Source organism: Lolium rigidum, chromosome 4 (assembly GCF_022539505.1).
Source record: "Lolium rigidum isolate FL_2022 chromosome 4, APGP_CSIRO_Lrig_0.1, whole genome shotgun sequence".
NCBI classification, from domain to species: domain Eukaryota; kingdom Viridiplantae; phylum Streptophyta; class Magnoliopsida; order Poales; family Poaceae; genus Lolium; species Lolium rigidum.
In genome coordinates, this window is record NC_061511.1 from 133,666,210 (window position 1) to 133,679,907 (window position 13,698).

Here is a 13,698-nt window from a genome sequence, read left to right on the forward strand (position 1 = left end):
TAGGGAAGAAAGAGATGAGCTTGATGAAATTTTCCTTCGTCAACCTATTCTTAAGCATGATTTACCGGTAGAAGATCTGGGTACAACACCACCACCAAAGGAAGATCCTGTCTTAGATTTAAAACCATTGCCTGATAATCTTAAATATGCTCATATTGATGATAAGAAAATATATCCTATTATTATTAGTTCTAAGCTTACAGAGTTTGAAGAAGAAAGGTTATTGGAAATATTGAAGAAACACCGAGGTGCTATTGGCTACACTCTTGATGACTTGAAGGGGATTTCTCCCTCTATTTGCCAACATGCCATTAATATGGAAGATGATGCGAAGCCTCGTTGTTGAACCTCAGCGTCGTCTAATTCCTAAGATGAAGGATGTGGTAAGAAATGAGGTATTAAGACTTCTTGAAGCTGGTATTATATATCCTATTGCCGATAGTAGATGGGTTAGTCCTGTGCATTGTGTTCCTAAGAAAGGAGGAATGACTGTTGTGCCTAATGATAATGATGAGCTCATACCTCAAAGAGTAGTTGTAGGGTATAGAATGTGCATTGATTATCGAAAAGTTAATAAAGTTACTAAGAAAGATCATTACCCTTTACCTTTTATTGATCAAATGTTAGAAAGGTTGTCTAAGAATACTCACTTTTGCTTTCTTGATGGTTATTCTGGGTTTTCACAAATTGCTGTTAAAACTAAGGATCAAGAGAAAACCACTTTCACTTGTCCCTATGGAACTTATGCTTATAGATGTATGCCTTTTGGTTTATGTAATGCCCCTGCTACTTTTCAAAGATGCATGTCTGCTATTTTTCATGGCTTTTGCGAGCATGGATGATTTTTCTGTCTATGGGAATTCTTTTGATAATTTCTTGCGGAACCTTGATAAAGTTTTGCAGAGATGTGAAGAAACTAACCTTGTTCTTAATTGGGAGAAATGCCACTTTATGGTTAATGAAGGAATTGTATTGGGACATAAAATTTCCGAGAGAGGTATTGAAGTTGATAGAGCTAAAGTTGAAGCAATTGAGAAGATGCCCTATCCTAGGGATGTTAAAGGTATTCGTAGTGTTCTTGGTCATGTTGGGTTTTATAGGAGGTTTATTAAAGATTTCTCCAAGATTTCAAAGCCTCTTACTAATCTTCTTCAAAAAGATGTACCTTTTGCTTTTGATGATGATTGTAAGGAAGCTTTTGAAACTCTAAAGAAAGCCTTGACAACTGCTCCTATAGTTGAACCTCCTGATTGGAACTTACCATTTGAAATTATGTGTGATGCTAGTGATTTTGCTGTAGGCGCTGTTCTTGGATAGCGAGTAAATAAAAAATTGAATGTTATTCATTATGCTAGTAAAACTCTTGATGCTGCTCAAAGAAATTATGCTACTACTGAAAAAGAATTGTTAGCTGTAGTCTTTGCCTGTGATAAGTTTAGATCCTATATTGTTGATTCAAAAGTTACTATACATACTGATCATGCTGCAATCAGATACCTAATGCAAAAGAAAGATGCTAAGCCAAGGATTATTAGGTGGGTACTTCTGTTGCAAGAATTTGATTTACATATTGTAGATAGGAAAGGTGCTGATAATCCTGTTGCTGATAATTTGTCTAGATTGGAAAATATTGCTTATGATCCTGTTCCTGTTAATGATAGTTTTCCAAATGAACAATTGGCTGTAATAAAGGTGAGCTCGCGAGACAGTCCTTGGTATGCTGATTATGCTAACTTTATTGTTTCCAAGTACTTGCCTCCAACCTTTTCAGCTCAGCAAAGGAGGAAATTCTTTTATGACTTGAGGCATTATTTCTGGGATGACCCACACTTATATAAAGAAGGGGTGGATGGTATTCTGCGAAGATGTGTTCCCGAATATGAACAACAAGAGATATTGAGTAAATGTCATGGTAGTGCTTATGGAGGACATCACGCCGGAAATAGAACCGCGCAAAAGGTTCTACAATCAGGTTTTTATTGGCCAACTCTCTTCAAAGATGCAAGGAAGTTTATTTTATCTTGTGATGAATGTCAAAGGGTTGGTAACATCTCCAGACGCAATGAAATGCCTATGAATTATACTCTTGTTATCGAACCGTTTGATTGTTGGGGATTTGACTTCATGGGACCTTTTCCCTCTTCAGAAGGTAACACTCATATACTTGTTGCTGTTGATTATGTTACTAAATGGGTGGAAGCCATACCTACAAAAAGTGCTGATGGTGAGACCTCTTTAAGAATGCTTTTAGATATTATTTTTCCTAGATTTGGAGTTCCTAGATATATTATGACTGATGGAGGTTCTCATTTTATTCATGGTGGTTTTAGGAAAACTCTTGCTAAATATGGTATTAATCATAGAATTGCTTCCGCTTATCATCCTCAAACTAGTGGGCAGGTGGAACTATCGAATAGAGAAATTAAATCTATCTTGCAAAAGACTGTTAATAAAACTAGAAAGAATTGGGCTAGTAAATTGAAGGAAGCACTATGGGCTTATATAACTGCTTATAAAAATCCCATGGGAATGTTACCTTATAAAATGGTTTATGGAAAAGCTTGTCATTTACCTTTAGAACTAGAGCACAAAGCTTATTGGGCTATTAGAGAACTAAATAAAGATCCTAAACTTGCCGGTAAGAAGAGGTTGCTGCAATTGAGTTCTCTAGATGAATGGAGAAGTGAAGCTTATGAAAATGCTAAACTCTTTAAAGAGAAAGTTAAAAAATGGCATGATAGAAGGATTATCAAAAGAGAATTTAATATTGGAGATAAAGTCCTATTGTATCGGTCTCGTCTCAGATTCTTTGCAGGGAAATTACTCTCGAAATGGGAAGGACCATATGTTGTCGAGGAGGTGTATCGTTCAGGAGCAATTAAAATTAGCTCTCTCCAAGGCAATACAAATTCCTGCTATATAATCCCCCGGACCCCTGGAGGTCCGTATATCGTTTTCTCGACGTGTTTTGTTTTGAGTTGTTTCTGCCAGGATTTGCTTTGGATCTAGAGCCATCATGTCTTCGTCGGAAACTCCGAAGGACAGCTCCTGCAAGGACGTTGACAACTTGTACATGAACAAGCTGAGGATGCACCCCAAGGAGTTGCTGCTCGTTGATGGAGAGATGCAGATCGGAGATGCCCAGGGTCCTAAAGGAGAAGGAAGCTTGGAAGACAGGATGGAGAAGCTAGAATAAGAGGTCTTTAACTACAAGAAGATGGCTGAGCGTGAGGTGGACATCTTCCACAAGATTGTGTCTGAACTTATCGATGCACACGAGAAGGAGACTGCAAAGCTATGGGGCGACATCCTCTCACTTCACGACACCACCAACAAACTCCAAGCTCAACTCTATGACGTTCAGAATCAGAACTGTGAGTATGAAAACAGGTTTAAACACATAAGCTATGCTGCTGGTTTCAGGATTCCCGAGACCAAGATGTCGTTTGTTGATGGAGAGCCTCTTCCTTGGAAATCCGATGATGGGAATTCATCACCACCATCGCCGAAGGAGTAATTCATCATCAGTATTGTCATCCCCTTGGTTTGTTCCAAGCTTGGGGGAGTGCCGCGGTATCACATCATCACTATCTTTTACTTTTTACTATCAAGTAGTGTCATATCATGAGTAGGGAAGTTATCATATAAGAAGTATCTCTCCTTTAGTTGGTTGTCTATGTATCCCTTGGTGTGAGTTATCGTTATGGAATATTAATGAGAAGTCTTATCATTTACATATTGCACATCTTAGTTTAGTTTGCAATCCTTATTATATGATTAATCTTGTTATTAGTATTGGTATCACTTTGGGAGCATTGAATAAATCTATTTGGTTTTGGCAAACTTAGCATTGATCAATAGCAACAACACTTTAAGGTTTAAGTAGAAAAGAGAAATACATGTAGTTGTTCCATTGTCTTCCTTTCTTGTTAGCTCATAGCTTATTATTCTGAAGTTAAAATTGTTTGTGCTTACAAGGAAGATGCATGATTGTTTCTATCACATGTATATTTGTTTGTTTCCCTCGACTCTTATGCTTGCTAATTAACCTTGCTAGCAAAAGACCTGTACTGAGAGGGAATCCTTCTCGTGCATCCAAACCTCAACCCAAACCTATGCCATTTGTGTCCACCATAACTACCTACTACATGGTATTTCCTGCCATTCCAAGTAAATACTTCGAGTGCTACCTTTAAATAATTCAAAATTTATTATCTCTTATTTGTGTCAATGTTTTATAGCTCATGAGGAAGTACGTGGTGTTTTATCTTTCAACCTTGTTGGGCAACTTTCATCAATGGACTAGTGGCTTCATCCACTTATCCAATAACTTTGCAAAAAGAGCTGGCAATGGGGTTCCCAGTCCCAAATTAATTAACCTAAATAGACACTCCTCCATGGTATGTGATTGTTGGACGGCACCCGAAGGATTCGGTTAGCCATGGCTTGAGAAAGCAAAGGTGGGGAGGAGTGTCATCATAATAAAACTAAAATAAAAAGGGCACTCCTTCATGGTATGAAATTGTTGGCAGGCACCCGAGGTTTCGGTTAGCCATGGTTTGTGAAAGAAAGGTTGGAAGGAGTGCCACACAAAAATAAAAATAAAATGGGAGCCGCTCTTTGAAGGTTTGTCTGGCAAGGGGTTAGAGTACCCGCTACCAGTCGTTGACAACAACAAACACCTCTCAAAATGTTACTTTCATTCTCTTTATATGATTTCAAAACTGAAAAAGCTCTAGCACATGATTTAATCCCTGCTTCCCTCTGCGAAGGGCCTGTCTTTTACTTTATGTTGAGTCAGTAAACCTATTTCCCTCCATCTTAAGCAAGCATTTGAGTTGTTGTGATCAAACCGTTATATTGTGATTTACTTCATCATGTCTTTTACTCTTCCTTGTTTAGTATAAGTTTTATCCGAATGAATATAGCTTTGAAAGTTATCAATGATTATGAGGAGATTATTATGATTGAGTATGCAAGTTGTGCCATATAAACTTTAACATAAGACCGCTGCTCGATAGATAAGTATAACCTGTTAACTGTTCTTTGACCAAGAACGAAGTTTGCCATCACCAACTATGATTTCTTATGCACCTTTATTTGTGATTACCTTATACTTGTTTCAAGTTCGATTATATGAGGAAGTTGTTTACTAGAATGTCTTGTGTGAATGAATATGATGCTTCTTGTCCGTATTTTATTTATCGAATCTTCACTCCATAAACATGTGGTCATGTTTACCGAGTTCAGTTTCGCTTGGGGACAAGCGAAGTCTAAGCTTGGGGGGAGTTGATACGTCCAATTTGCATCACTATTTTATATCATAAATTGCTGTTATTCATTGATATATTTCATATTTGGAGATGATACTTATGTTATTTCATCTATTTTGCATGATTCATGATTATTGGAAGATCGCGCACCGGAGTCAGGATTCTGCTGGAAAAAGCGCCGTCAGAATGCAATATTTCGGAAGATCAACAATTGACGAAAGTTATATGAAAAATCCTATTTTTCCAGAAGATGACGAGAGCCAGAAGGAGGAGCCGAGGAGGGCCACCATGGGCCCCCTCACAGGCCGGCGCGGGCCCTGCCCTGGCCGCGCCACCTTGTGGGGAGGGGGCCCACAGCCCCCTCTGGCCTCCTCTCCTTCGCGTATTTCTTCGTCCCGAAAACCTAAGCTCCGGGGAGTAAGTCGCGAAGAGTCACAGCCGCCTCTGTGGGGCGGAGAACACCAGAGAGAAAAGAGCTCTCCGGCAGGCTGAGATCCGCCGGGGAAATTCCCTCCCGGAGGGGGGAAATCGACGCCATCGTCACCGACATCGAGCTGGACATCATCTCCATCACCATCATCATCATCTCCATCATCATCACCGCCGTCTCCACCGCTGCACATCGTCACCGCTGTAACAATTTGGGTTTGATCTTGATTGTTTGATAGGGGAAACTCTCCCGGTGTTGATTTCTACTTGTTATTGATGCTATTGAGTGAAACCGTTGGACCAAGGTTTATGTTCAGATTGTTATTCATCATCATATCACCTCCGATCATGTTCCATATGATGTCTCGTGAGTAGTTCATTTAGTTCTTGAGGACATGGGTGAAGTCTAAATGTTAGTAGTGAAGTATGGTTGAGTAATATTCAATGTTATGATATTTAAGTTGTGGTGTTATTCTTCTAGTGGTGTCGTGTGAACGTCGACTACACGACACTTCACCTTTATGGGCCTAGGGGAATGCATCTTGTACTCGTTTGCCAATTGCGGGGTTGCCGGAGTGACAGAAACCTGAACCCCCGTTGGTATATCGATGCAGGAGGGATAGCAGGATCTCAGAGTTTAAGGCTGTGGTTAGATTTATCTTAATTACTTTCTTGTAGTTGCGGATGCTTGCAAGGGGTATAATCACAAGTATGTATTAGTCCTAGGAAGGGCGGTACATTAGCATAGGTTCACCCACACAACACTTATCAAAACAATGAAGATTAATTAGCCATATGTAGCGAAAGCACTAGACTAAAATCCCGTGTGTCCTCGAGAACGTTTGGTCATTATAACTAAACAAACCGGCTTGTCCTTTGTGCTAAAAAGGATTGGGCCACTCGCTGCAATTATTATTCTCGCACTTTACTTACTCGTACTTAATTCATCTGCTACATCAAAAACCCCTGAATACTTGTCTGTGAGCATTTACAGTGAATCCTTCATCGAAACTGCTTGTCAACACCTTCTGCTCCTCGTTGGGATCGACATTCTTACTTATCGAAGATACTACGATACACCCCCTATACTTGTGGGTCATCATCCATTACCTTCCTGACCAGGTATAGGTCAGGTGGCACGCCCTCGCACCAGCCAGGACGTGTGCCGGAGTTTTGTGGGCCGTTGCCCGAGGGACCAGGGCCCACCAGCAGTTCTGGGAGCCTCCCGGCTCTTCGTGTTGCTCGTCGCTGCTCGCCGGTGGGTTTTGGCAGGCAACAGCTATCAGCCGTCTGGGGATGCTCTTTACCTATTTGTGGTCCGCCAGGAGCATGCCCTTCAGCAGGGTGATTCTACTATTGATGAGTTCTACACTCAGAGTGCTGCTATTTGGCGTCAGCTTGATTCTCTTCGTATAACTGTGTGTGCCACCTATCCCTGCTGTCTGACTGTGCGCGCGGATCTGGAGTTTCAGCGCGTTTTTTAGTTCGTGTTGCGGCTCCGTAAGGAGTTTGAGCCGCGCCGTGCACAACTGCTTGCCTGTGGTCGTGTTCCGCTCTCTGAGGTATTGGCTGAGCTTCATGCTGAGGAGACTCGTCTTCGTGGTGCTGGTCTTCTTGAGGTTCCCTCTGTACTTGCTGCTCGTGGCTCTCCTGTGCCGTCTGCTCGTGGACCTCCTACACCGCGGGCTTCGTTGTGGTCTCCAGCACCGCCGATACTCTCTACTCCTCCAGTCCAGGGATAGAGTCAGCCTCAGCAGCCTCGTGGTACGACAGCACCTCCCTGCACCTACTGTGGCAGGTCTGGCCACACTATCTCTAGCTGCTGGCAGAGGGATCCCAGCTTACGTTAGTGGCACTATACTCGTCGGCAGGGTGGTTCTTCAGGATCTTCTGCTGTTGTGCTATCTGATCAGGACATTATCTGTGGTCTTCGTGGTCTACTCGCTGCTACATGCTCTTCCTCGACGGGTACTGCTGGTTCTGCGCCTGGCTCTTCTGGCACCGCGTGACCACCACCTTCTACACAGTCAGGTACGTCATCCCTGTGGTATCTGGATTCTGGAGCTTCTTTTGATATGACTTCTGCGTCTTCTATTCTCTCTGCTCTTCGCTCTCTTGTTTCTCATGTTCGTGTTATCACGGTTGATGGTACCTCTCTTCATGTTTCCAGTCGAGGCACCCTTTCTACTTCTTCTTTCTCTGTTCTTGATGTTTCTCATGTTCCTAGTCTTAAGATGAATCTATTTTCTGCTAGTCAGCTTACTGATTCTGGTTGTCGCAGCATTCTTGACGCTGATTCTTGTGTTGTTCAGGACCACCATGCACGGGCCCTGGTTGGAGCTGGCCCTTGCATCCTTGAGTCCCCGGGGCTCTAGGAGTTAGACTGGCTTCACGTTCCTCCTGTTGACACTTCATCTGCCAGTTCTCCTGCGGTTGCTGCTTCTGTCACTGGATCTTTTCAGCAGTGGCATCATCGGCTGGGTCACCTCTATGGCTCCCGTTTATCGTCATTAGTTCGTAGTGGTCTTCTGGGGTCTGTCTCAGGAGACGTGTCTTTGCATTCGTGTCAGAGTTGTAGGTTAGGCAAACAGATTAAGCTTCCCTATCCTACTAGTGCGTCTGTATCTCAACGATCTTTTGATTTAGTTCATTCAGATGTTTGGGGTCCGGCTCTCTTTCCTTCGAAAGGGGGTCATCGATACTATATTTTTTTATTGATGATTTTTCGCGGTACACCTGGTTGTTTCTTATGCACTCTCGCAGTGAGGTGCTCTCTATTTATCAGCGCTTTGCAGTCATGGTTCGTACTCAGTTTTCCATGCCTATTCGTGTGTTTCGTGCTGATTCTTTAGGAGAGTATATCTCCCAGCACATGTGTGGTGTTCTTGCTGAGCAGGGCACCCTTGCTCAGTTCTCGTGTCCCGGCGCCCATGCTCAAAATGGTGTCGCCAAGCGTAAGCATCGTCATATTCTTGAGACTACCCGTGCTATGATGATTGCCTTCCTCTCTTCCGCCGGATTTCTGGGCTGAGGCTGTCGCTACGTTGACTTACCTCATTAACATTCAGCCTTCTGCTGCCCTTCAAGGTGGCATTCCTCTCAAGCGTCTTTCTGGTCGCTCTCCCGATTACTCGACTCTTCGTTTATTTGGTTGCGTTTGCTATGTCCTTCTCCCTCCTCGCGAACGCACCAAGCTGACCGCTCAGTCTGTTGAGTGTGTTTTTCTCGGATACAATGATGAGCATAAGGGCTATCGCTGTTGGGACCCTGTTGGTCGTCGGATGCGCATCTCTCGTGACGTCACGTTTGATGAGACGCGTCCCTTCTATCCTCGCCCCACCTCGGGTACTTACCCGGTGGATGATATCTCTTTTCTTCTTTTTTCTGATGCGCCTCCTTCGGCTTCGGCGCCATCCTCTCCTCCGTCTAGTTCCCCTAGTAATCCCCGTTCTCCAGCTTCGGATCCTTTCGATGCTATCCCTTCTTCCTCTTCTTCTGATGAGTTGTCTTCTGCCGATGAGCTCCCTCCTTCACGACCAGTTCGTCTGCGTCGTGCTCCAGCCCGTTAATCTCCTAGTCAGTATGGTCTCTTTGTTGTTTCTGAGCCGACTTCTTATTGGGATGCCGAGTGTCATCCTGAATGGAAGCTTGCCATGGCTGAGGAGATCGCTGCGCTTGAGCGCACTGGCACCTGGGATCTTGTTTCTCCCCCTTTTGGTGTTCGTCCTATCACGTGTAAGTGGATCTATAAAATTAAGACCCGCTCTGATGGATCTCTTGGGCGCTATAAAGTGCCTCTTGTGGCTCGTGGCTTTCAGCAGGAGCACGGCCGTGACTATGATGAGACTTTTACCCATGTGGCTCATATGACCACTGTGTGTACTCTTCTTGTTGTTGCTTCTGTTCGACGCTAGTCTGTGTCCCAGCTTGATGTTCAGAACGCTTTTCTTAATGGCGAGTTGAGTGAGGAGGTTTACATGCAGCCTCCTCCTGGGTATTATGTTCCCGATGGGATGGTTTTTCGTCTTCGACGTTCTCTCTATGGTCTGAAACAGGCCCCTCGTGCCTGGTTTGAGTGTTTCGCCTCTGTGGTGATTGCTGCTGGTTTCTCTCCTAGTTTTCATGATCCATCACTTTTCGTTCACACTTCTTCTCGTGGACGCACTCTTCTTCTTCTCTATGTTGATGATATGAGCATTACTGGTGATGATCCTGAGTATATTGCCTTTGTCCAGGCTCATCTTCGAGATCAGTTTCTTATGACTGATCTTGGTCCTCTTCGCTATTTTCTTGGCATTGAGGTTTCTTCCACTTCTGATGGCTTGTCTATCTCTCAGGAAAAGTAAATTCAGGATCTTCTTGCACGTGCTGCTCTTGGGGATGAGCGCACGATTGATACTCCTATGGAGCTTAATGTTAAGCTTCGTCCTACTGATGGTGATCCCCCCTTCCTGATCCCACTCGTTATAGCCATCTTGTTGGGAGTCTTGTTTATCTTGTTGTCACTCATCCTGATATTTTGTATCATGTTCATATTCTGAGTCAGTTTGTCTCAGCTCCTACCACTATTCAGTACAGTCATCTCCTCCGTGTTCTTCGTTAGTTATCTTCGTAGCACGATCACTCGTCGCCTTTTCTTTCCTCGTTCCAGCTCTCTCCAGCTCCAGTGCTACTTGGATGCTACGTGGGCGAGTGATCCTACGGATCATCGTTCACTTTCTGCTTACTGTGTGTTTCTTGGTGGTTCTCTTGTTGCTTGGAAGACGAAGAAACAGGTAGTGGTTTCCCGTTCGAGTGTTGAGGCTGAGTTGCGGGCTATGGCTTTGTTGATTGCTGAGGTGACCTGGTTACGGTGGTTGCTTTCTGATTTTGAGGTCTCTGTTACGACACTCACTCCACTTTTGTCTGACAGTACAGGTGCTATCAGTATTGCATGTGATCCGGTCAAGTATGAGCTGACCAAGCATATTGGTGTTGATGCTTTTTATACACGTGCTCAGGTGCAGGATGAGGTTGTTGCGGTTCATTATGTGTCTTCAGATTTGCAGTTGGCGGGTTTCTTTACAAAGTCACAGACTCGAGCGCAGCATGACTTCTTACTCTCCAAACTCAGTGTTGTGGATCCACCATGAGTTTGAGGGGGGTGTTAGATGTATATATCTGTATATTGTAGTTTACTCATATGTTAGGGGGCTTCCTGCATATTTGCACCTGTACATGTACTATATATTGTGGCCTTTGACCCCCTGGTAATACAACAAGCATATTGCCCTAATAAGGGGGAGCAATGTCGCTAGAACCAAAGCCCCGACTGTCACCCACGACTTAGCCTCCCCATTTACCGTGTCGAGCAAGCCACCTAGAAGAGGCCGCGTGCCATCGGAGATGACTACCTCTTTCATAACCACCGGTTTGTGAGCATGATCACCAAGGAAATTCCCTTGTGGGCCGCCGTTGGGGAAGCATAGGTGATTGCGTCCCACCAATCTGCAAATTTGACCCCAATTGCAGGAGTGCTCACGGGGGAGCAAATGCAGGAGAGGACCTCGTGCCAAGTGTTTAATGAATAGGGACGACTGACAAGGATGTGTTCTATCCGCGAAGGATCCGCAGAGGATGCACCGTAGGGGATAATGCAAACCACGGTGGGCAAGTATATCCACCGTTCAATGGCGATCCTGGCAAGCTACATAGGAAGAATTTGACCCTTGGATGGGCCTAATACTTTCAGTTAAGCTTCCTAGCCAAAGACGATACCAATCCCTGCGCGTGCCTGAAGAAGTAGCTCTAATTTATTTTTGTACAAATTATACAAATGCAAGGCGACATCAATTGATAAATGACAAGGACAACTGGATACCAGCAAGAACGTTGGTTACAAAGTGTAAAATATGTACGTGCTATATATCTCCGCACTATTATTTTATGCCAAACAATATTACGCTTGTGACCAGGTGATATCCTCCATACCGACATTCTGATCGAGCCCGAGGGCATTCCACACCGCTGGCGACGCGTCGACGATGTTGTTGGCACATGGTGGCTCATAGTTGTGCTCATCGTCACAGCCGTACACGGAGTCACACTCGTCCACCACCTTAGCATACACAGACTTGCCGTTAGCGGTGATCTTGATGCGGTGGCCGCACCGTGCCATGTTCTCGAACCAACCGGTGGATAGCGCGACGACTAGTTCCTTGTCGCTGTGGTAGGAGTTATCACACTCCGATGGACCTCCACCATCCTTACCTTTCTCGAAGCTGTTAAGTGTTAGCACAGCCTTTGTAGTCGCGGTGACTGGTGGCGAGCAGTGGTACTGTGGGTACCTCTTACCGTCCTCGCAGCACTCTGGATCATTGCTCTTCTCGCAGTGGCCTGCCTTGCCCGGAAGATAGCCACTGGCACGGCAGACACCGAGGGTGCCGGGGCGAAGGGAGGAGGCAATGTGGGACGTGGATAGTGCGACCAGGAGGAATACCGCTATGGTGGCTAGACCTCTGATGGTGACCATCTTAGGTATCCTAGGTTCTATTTTCTCCCTCTCTTCTGCTTAGTTCGTGATGATGTGGTTGACTGGTTAGCTTTGTTGCTTGCCTGCTTCGGGGATTGCTGTGCGTGCATCCGCTTAAGTAGCTGTGTTGGTACTAGTTCGGAACACCACTACTGATTAAACTAAGCCCTTTCAAGAAAGCGTACGGCATGCACTTGGACTGAAGATTGTTTCATACGGAAATTTGTTGCTATGTTCAGATGGAGTTGATATATTGACGTGCCGTCTCAAATGTGCTTCCAAGTGGTCAATTATCTTGTCAATTTAACAATGTGGAGCTGTATTGGAGAGCAACGCCCAACGTGTACTTCGATCAGCTGGTATTCTGGGGTACACCGCAAACCGGTATATACAGGTGCTAATGTTTATATCTGGTTTCAGTCAGCACTGGGGATTTGTTCAGTTATGAGTCTGATTATATTACTGGAGTAGTACGATAGCCAAAGGAGAATAGCACTGGGGATTTGTTCAGTTATGAGTCTGATTACATTACTGGAGTAGTACGACAGCCAAAGGAGAAAAGAAAAACACTAAAAATCACAAGTAGTTATTTTGAAACTAGTGAACCTTAAGATTTTCTTACAAAATAGAGTTGTGTCATAATTTTCAGGGTAGCTATCCTGACAAGTGGGCTGGTACGGGCTTGGAAAATCTTCTCACCCGAGGAGTTTATCTATCGTGTGTACCCGCGTATTAGAGAATCTTCTTTTTCTTCAACCACTTGTCGGCTCATGGGTCATGCCCCTCCTCGCATCGCAGGGCTAATTTCACAGATCACAATAGCCAATTTATTTTTCTTTTGCGTAAAATAAAAGAACATTTGGGGTCTTTCACCGATCGGCCGAAAGAGGTGATATAATACAAATATTGACGGAATTGTTTCTCAGCTATCCCGATTACAGCAAACGCCCACCACCAACAGACACACATTGGAATATAGGGAAAATATGGTGTATTTTCAAGGTGCAATCGAGTGAAATATTTTGGATGCCTTAAATTAGCACCTTACTGAAGCTCTTCTGAAGCTGGAGAATGGTTCTTCTCTGCGCTGCATCACCCTTCTGTGGAATGCGCGAGTCAACACTGGAGATGGTTGTCGCACTCCTAGCGTTGTCGCCTCCTCAATTTCCCTCCCAGCGTGCATCAGAATTCACGAACAATCTCTACAGGTCCACTCGGCCAAACACAACATCAACTGAAAGATGGGCAAAGCCACCACCCCTCTCTGAAAGTGAACACACGGTTCTTTCAGAGGGGGCAGGGTTTCTGCATCAGACATGAAAACAGTGATGTTGTTGGCGCATGTATGGGTCATCTCCAACACCTGCCATAAGACCTTCACACTGAGGCCATTGCTTGCCTGAAGGCGAGAAAAGTTGCGGCGGATGTTGACATGAACAGAGACAACGGGTCCCTCCTTACAATTGTATTATCTGTGGTGGCCAA

The 13,698-nt window shown here is 44.3% G+C and overlaps 1 protein-coding gene across 1 annotated transcript in view; it reads right to left on the reverse strand.

Moving 5' to 3' along the window:
- Positions 1-12,213, reverse strand: part of LOC124647528 — a 58,401-nt gene extending 46,188 nt beyond the window's left edge. Inside the window, exon 1 of the mRNA XM_047187457.1 lies at positions 11,645-12,213. Within this exon, the coding sequence (XP_047043413.1) occupies positions 11,645-12,213 (569 nt within the window). The remainder of the gene's footprint in view (positions 1-11,644) is intronic.
- Between the last annotated feature and the right edge of the window lie 1,485 nt (positions 12,214-13,698).